Source organism: Anopheles moucheti, chromosome 2 (assembly GCF_943734755.1).
Source record: "Anopheles moucheti chromosome 2, idAnoMoucSN_F20_07, whole genome shotgun sequence".
NCBI classification, from domain to species: domain Eukaryota; kingdom Metazoa; phylum Arthropoda; class Insecta; order Diptera; family Culicidae; genus Anopheles; species Anopheles moucheti.
Genome location: NC_069140.1, coordinates 37,397,124 through 37,404,386, shown reverse-complemented (window position 1 = coordinate 37,404,386; position 7,263 = coordinate 37,397,124). Strand labels below are relative to the sequence as shown.

Genomic DNA, 7,263 nt, shown 5'->3' with positions numbered 1-7,263 from the left:
GATGTAAGGCGTGCGCTTTCACGAGCGTGTCACGTCCTATGTTCGAATCCCATCTTGGTAGAATCTGCGTACGGGTTTTCTTTATCAATACGCATTCCGTAAAGGACGAAAACGAATGAACATAGAGAAAGTAAAATATACACACCTTCTGAAAAAGCAAACCCTACCTAGACAGGAGAATTTAACTTATATAAAACAAGCACGCACGATGAAGGAGAGTTATACGAATAATATGGAACAATTTAAAGTGAAAGAAGGAAACGGAAATGCACATGCACAAGACTAACGAGTGTTTTCAATACAGTTGGCACATACGCTAAGGAAGTACTTAAGTTCACGAAGCAGTCACGAGAATAGAGTATAAAACACTGAACCCTTTATTTATATGCTTGCGATGCTTGCGAAAATACGTCGTACGAATTGGTGTTTCAGCGTGTGTCTGTTTGTTGCTTCGAGAAAACGTTACCAATACAGAAAAACGATATCGTACGATAGTATGACGGTATCAATGCACCAATCGCGTTGCAGCAACCATAAGCCCGGATACGATTTGCCGACGAGATGTTCCTGTGAAATGTTACGAATCGTCAAACTGAGCACTTCAAAGGACAAATTGGATGTTGAGTGAAAATATTGTAATAAACGTGAAAAGGTTAACCTTTCGCCCGCTGGTAAACGGTTTTTGCTTTGTATGGATATGGAAAATTCCCATATTTTTGGATTTTCCACCATTTTTGCAGCTATTGTGTAAAGCCGCAAATAATACTTTTCACAGCGTTCGCCTATTTGCGCGGTCATCTGACGGCGTTTCTCTGGTGGTGTCTGCGACCAGGTGGTGTCTGCGAAAGAATTAGATGTGCGGCTAGACACAGACTGAGTTTTTCGGCGCATTACGAGAAAAATACTCAGATAGCCTCTATCTTCTAAGCCGCATAGCTTCTGATTTCTCAGGTCCCTTATTGATTAATGTACTTTATATTATAGCCTTTTTTTGTTTCGTTAGAACGGCCTGGCCGTATCGACTTATTTTACCACGTAGCCGGATAGTCAGTCCTTGCTAAGGGGGATTGGTCCGGATGGGATTTTGGTCCGGTTCGTTCGTGTGAAGACCGGCTCCACTACTATCATGCTATCGGGCCGCCCTAACTAATGTTGGTGTTTTTCACACATTTTCATTAGTTCTTTTCATTTTCATTAGTTCACTAATGTTGATGTTTTTCACACATTTTCTTCTAGTTTTTTTTTTATGAAAAATGAAGTCCATTTAAAATAGTTCTTCATATTAGTTTGTTTTTGATTTTCCTTCAAATATGTAGTAGAAATTATTATGTATTAAATGATTCTGTGACTTTGAAATTTAAACGAAATTGCATCAGGATTCGAGTTACACGGAAAATCGAGTTACGTGGATTTTCCCCGGATGATAACGGTTCTCAATAATAGCGTATTTTGCGAACTGGCTGTAAAGCGATTTGATCAATAAATCACATTTTCAACAAACGCTCCACAGTATAACAATCAAACGAACACAATGTGTGGGAGTCCTGTCATCATTGCCAAGGTATACAAAATGCAGCTGGGATTAACGAATGTTAGCCGAGACACATTTTCGAAAAAGTCGTTTTTGATTCGTGTCTAAGCTAAGAATGGAAATAACGGCCAAAATAGTCAGACTTAAAAACTTAAGTCTCTAAAAACTTAAGACTTTTAGTCAAACTTAAAAAAGCAACGCAGTTTGCTATAGATCGCCTCGTGCACGAAAACTTACCCAAATGCACAAAAATCTAGATATTGCACCTTAGTGTAAACCATTTTTAGATGACCAAAAGTGGTCAAAAAGTTTTCCACTTTTCCTAAGCGAAAATATAAGTTTTCGTGCGTTTGAGGGAACTGGAAAGAAATACCAAATCGTACAAATAACACACCACGGTTGGTTTTGGTTAAATTCATCAATTCATTTTATACGTTCCAACTATGTTCGGTTTGTTGTGATACAAACAAATGTAGTTTTGTTTTTCCTAATTCTTTTTTGTTTCCTGTACCATCCACTTGTCGAAGCCTGACTGGCATTTCGCAACATAACTATCCTTCCTTTCCAACAATTACAACGCGTGCATTGATCACTTGCATCGTCTCACACACCACGTCCCAAAACTACCTTTTGGACCCTAGTCACGAATTCGATACGTTTGCTCCAAATAACGAGTTTTGCTAAAGATTTTCTACGACGAATGATAAGATTATTCTGGAAGGTAAGTAGGCTGAAAAGCCTTCCTTCCCCGTTTCTCTGCTGTTTCACACAAACACCGTTGCTAGTGCATTTTAAGTACAAAGTTGTTGTGAGTGTTGCTTTACAGCGTGCGACTTTACGAACTAAAAGCATTGTTTGGTAAACGATTTGACTAGCTGTTTTACCTACTAGCATTTGCTTACCGAGAACGTTTTATTGGCTTTGGCGTTCGAAAATACTCTACACTACGTTGTTGGCGATTGTAGCCGCTCTCATATACAGTGGCAATCGGTGCACGATTAAAACGGATACGAAATATCGATCGATTTTCCTTCCAATCGAAACACCCGTGCCATAGCGTGGCTATGAAGGTAGTGTTACACATCAGCGGAAGTAATAAGGGGTTTTGTTTTGCCGTCTCGGTTTCATTCATCAGTCTTCATTTTGTAACACGTGTGTACATATTGTTTGTGGGATTTGGGGTTATCTGGTTTGTCCTGTTGCCGGTTAATACTTGAAAATTTGGTTTTTGTTTCACGCAACATTCAACATTCGGCTAGAGTGATGCTTCTTTTAGTTTGATAACGACATTACCATCACGGGTGTCGTCGTCGAGTTGCTAAATACATTTAAAAGGAAATGTCCGCTTTCGCGAGTGAGGGCGAAACGATGCCGAGAGCGATTTGAAAGAAAGAGAACATCGAATTCTATATGCTAATACGGTTGGGATTGAATAAATGTAACAACGGCTTAATGCAAACTGTTCGCAGTACAATAACCACGATCTAGCATCGTCGAAATTTTCTATGGCAATTGAGCATGTGTCTGTCCTTTTTTTCTAACGAGCCGTTACGCTGAAAACTAGCTCTTCGCATACTCATTCAACACTAAAGAGGAAGTCAGCGGCTTGAGTGGCACTGGGCGGTTAATGTAAAGGTATGCAAACCTTACAACGGTTTCCTTCGGAATCGAGTGATTATGCTACGGTAGCGGTATATGAGAAATGAGTGTACAGACTTGACCACATTCGTTTACGTACACCCAAAAACTGGAAAGCGTTATTCGTCCTCTTTCGTTTAGCTACAACTACGGTCGATTGGTTTTGTTCATGGTTTTACACGACACTCAGAACGTCGCAGAAAGGTACAGCCAACCTGCTTCTATGAAAGAATGTACATTGCCAGCGGTTTAACTTCCGGCCCAAGGCACAGGGGTCATGGCGGAGGGTGAACAGTAGGGCGCTGTCTAGAGCGCCGTCCGTTCATCGTACACGACCACTGCATCCTGATCGGTGGCGAGCGGCAGAGCGGCCAGATTTTGCGACCGTGACCGGCACAGGGCAATAATGGCGGCCTCATCGTTGCGCATCCGGTTGCGTCGTTTTTTACTAAAGTTTACCTAAAAGCAAGAGCACACGTATGGTTACAGTAGAGGGAATCTGTTTTGAATCTGTTCACCGGTGGGTCACCTTTGCGTAGAGCTCCTCCAGATCGTCCGCATTCGACAGTGGGCGCTGTTTGTTTTTACCCCACGACGGTAAGGATCGTGTCCGGTAGGTGGTATTTGTGTAACCGTCATTGTCATCGTCGATCACTGAGGAAAGTAATATGGTCGGGATGGGTAAATAAATTGAATCGGAAGGAGGAGAAAGAGTCTTACCTCCACTGGAAGCGTATAGTGGATTGATCGCCCACATCGACTTGTGCAGCTGCGTGTGCACCAGTTGACTTTGCGGAGACTGATGATTATGCCCTGAGGTGGATTGGTGATGTTGATGTTGCTGCTGTTGCTGCTGATGATGCTGGTGATGATGTTCCCTAAAATTAAACGCATCGTGTCAGTTTAGTATCGAAAGCTAATGAAATAGTACATTTCATTCCTTCAACAACCTTTGCTGTTGATGATGTTGCTGCTGATGTTGTTGATAGTGAAGGTACTGTTGTTGCTGCTGTTGCTGTTGCGTTGAAGGATGATGATAGTACTGATGCTGATTATACGGGCTGTACTGCTGCTGTCCATGCACATGATGGCTGTGTAGCTGCACGTGCTGCTGTTGCTGTTGTTGCTGCTGCTGCTGCTGCTGCTGTTGATGATGATGATGCTGCTGCTGATTGTATTGTTGCTGCTGTTGCTGGTAATGTATGCATTGGTGCTGATGGTGCTGCTGCTGTTGCTGCGCATGATGGTGATGATGTGCGTACTGCTGGGCAGCGTACTGCTGTGGCGAACTGCCGTACTTTACGTGGCTATAGTCCTGCCCACCGGATGCCATCGTGCACTGCTGGTTCGGGGCGTGTGTGACGGTGCTGCAGGTATGATGGGCACAACCGCCAGCAGGATGGGAAGCATGGTGTAGCGAACTGTTGCTACCACTAGCGACGGTGTGCTGCGGGGTGTTGGTGGTCGTGCTGTTGGAGGGCGGTGGAGGGGCACTGTACTGTGGTGGGCAGATACCGATCGAGAGGGGCATCACTAGTTGGTTCGAGTCGCTGCTGGTACAAGATTTGGCAACAATCGAGCTCTGGGAAGCTGTGAAGGTAGAAACAACATAACATTCGTTAGTACCATTGTAAGCTACCAATGAAACAAATATTTAAAACTGAACATCATTAGAAAACTCGCCAGCTAGCTATTGATAGCGGAACGAATTTTCACTACAAACAAAGAAATATGGAAGAGCAATTTTCTAAAGCAAATCAAAACTGAACGAACACTTTTATTCCATAGACGTGCTAAAAAACTTTAAACTCGATTCGACCAGCTCAATAATAGAAACGATTACATCTAATCGTCGGCTGATGAAAGTTAGGAAAACTTCTAATACTCTGTCTTTAAGCATTCCGCAGAGAAAATGCCGGAGCAGAGTTACATCTACGCATCCTAAATCGTTGCCAATCAAGGGACAAAAATTGCACCACGGTTCATAACGAAATTCCCATCACTTCTAGCAACTATTTGCGAGAACCTCAAAAATTCAAAATTCGTTCCTTTAAAACCATTGAAATAATGGTTGAACACCATCAGCTAAAAAAAATTGGAGCAACAGATTCGCTCGTGTTGCCTCTGTCCACACACTAAAAGACAAATAAATTTCGATCGGAGCACATTATAAAGATGCAGGACCCTACCAGGAAGGTGGTGCCCGCTAGCGACCCATTCGGCACCAGGCGTTGAGCAGCGCATTGAGCACTTTTGTTGGATCAAGTAGATTTGGAGACCTGTCAGAGAAAGAATGTAGCCGGGTATGGAGCAGAGTAACCCTAGGTCCGAGTTTCCTGGAAACCGATTGGTGGCCAAGCTATATCAGCACGACGTACGGCCAAGAAGAAGATCGTCTACTACAAACCCGCGTATTTGAGGATCCGTGTATCTCGGGGACTACGTTGCAGAGGTATTACATTCTACGTAAGCATTTACCGAGACTTAATATTGCTTTATTGTTGTGTTTAACCTTAGGTGTTCAAAAATTAGCTTGATTTAATATAGCGAATACCTACCGTGTCCGTTATTGGCGGTGGTGGTGTAGTAGCTCGAGTTGAGCAGTTTGCGCGTCCGTGGCTGTACCCAGCAGCAGAAGAACAGTGTCGCTAGGATTAGTATCAGTATCACGACCGTTCCGATCAATATACCCCAGATCAGCGTCGGTAGGCCCCAGATCGACTTTGCCGCGGTGGCCTCAATCGGATACATTCGTGCGGTTAGCGTCACCGATTGCTGGTACAGTCCAGTGGTCGTGTTGAGCAGCAGCACATCTTCTGGCCCTGGAATGGCGTACAGTAAGCGCACAAAATTGAAGGATGCGTTAGTTTCGATTTCCGATACTATCTTTCCCTTGAAGCTTTAGCAGCGTATAGAATCGATTCCGGAAAATTTCACATCCCCACTTGCAGGTACCTGGCAGTACGACGAAATCATCCGTCTGTACGACGGTCGTCAGGACGGTTGGTGAAGTTGCGGCGGGCACTGATGAGCTCATTTCGGACACATTGTTAAAGCCGCTCGCAGGCCGATATCTGGCCGACGGTACGGTTACCGGATAAACGCGAGCCTCATGCAGCACGGCCGATCCGGCTAGACGGTCCAGCTTGTTCAGCAATCCGGCACCAACTCCTGCTACCGACACCGTGGGTGCCTGCGTCGTCGGCGGGCCAGCAAATGGTCCGGCCATGATGAGAAGGTAGAAACCCTTCGAACAGGGACGCGGGGTTTCGTCGTTTACAACGCACACAGTTTTATCGCTTGTTGAGTACAGCTCCGTAGAACAAGAGTCAGCATACGGCCACACTGGCGTCAGTGAGAGGACACTTCAGCTGCTAGCTGGTGTTCAAACTACTAAAAACTCGTCCCTAAGCAACATAAAGCGTCCATCGTTTAGGAAATGAAACCACAGAATGGGGTTGAACAAATAAACAAACAGTGAAACCCATCTCGCACTCCCAGCCATCTTCCACTCCCAGCCCGAATCGAAAGCGAAAGCTGTCCAGCCAACAGTACCGAACATCATTTTTCACTAGCCAGCTCTCGCTGGACGCGCTTTGCCGGGAAATCTGGCCATCTCCGGGCCAAATCAAGCGACGGAAATGAAACGAGATGTGAACAGTTTGTGATTGAATTATCAAACACCCGCTGCACGATACGGTCCACCTATCGTCCACCACCCCGGTCGTCCATTCTCGCTGGTTGTGGAAGAGGTAAACGCTTATTCGGTCCATTGCAATGGCGTCACACACGCTTTATGTTAATAACCCACACTCCCCCCAAACTTCAAATTAGTGCACGCGGAAGACCATGGGCCGAGGTATGGAAAACGTAAAAACACATTACAGTTTACCCATTTTGCTACCATCGGTGGATCCGACTACCAATTGCTGCGTTGGTCAACAGGTTGAATTGCGAACGAAAGTGTACTGTCCGAAAAGACGTCCCCGAGACCAGGCCAGGCACGTCGCTCACGTCGCTCGCTAGGGTTCCATTTTAAGAAACGGGCCCAGGTTGTGTCAGGGGGGTTTGGACATACCATACTCCGCGTTCAA

At 44.8% G+C, this 7,263-nt stretch overlaps 1 protein-coding gene across 1 annotated transcript; it reads right to left on the bottom strand.

Annotated features, from left to right (window-relative positions):
- Positions 1-1,944: 1,944 nt before the first annotated feature.
- On the bottom strand, positions 1,945-6,497 carry LOC128309513 (myb-like protein Q). Its single transcript, XM_053045920.1, has 6 exons — positions 6,125-6,497; positions 5,728-5,991; positions 4,120-4,759; positions 3,890-4,047; positions 3,699-3,823; positions 1,945-3,628 (listed from the first exon to the last, which is right to left on the bottom strand). The coding sequence occupies exons 1-6, from the start codon at positions 6,396-6,398 to the stop codon at positions 3,476-3,478; spliced, it is 1,614 nt and encodes a 537-aa protein (XP_052901880.1). The 5' UTR covers positions 6,399-6,497; the 3' UTR covers positions 1,945-3,475.
- Positions 6,498-7,263: the final 766 nt, after the last annotated feature.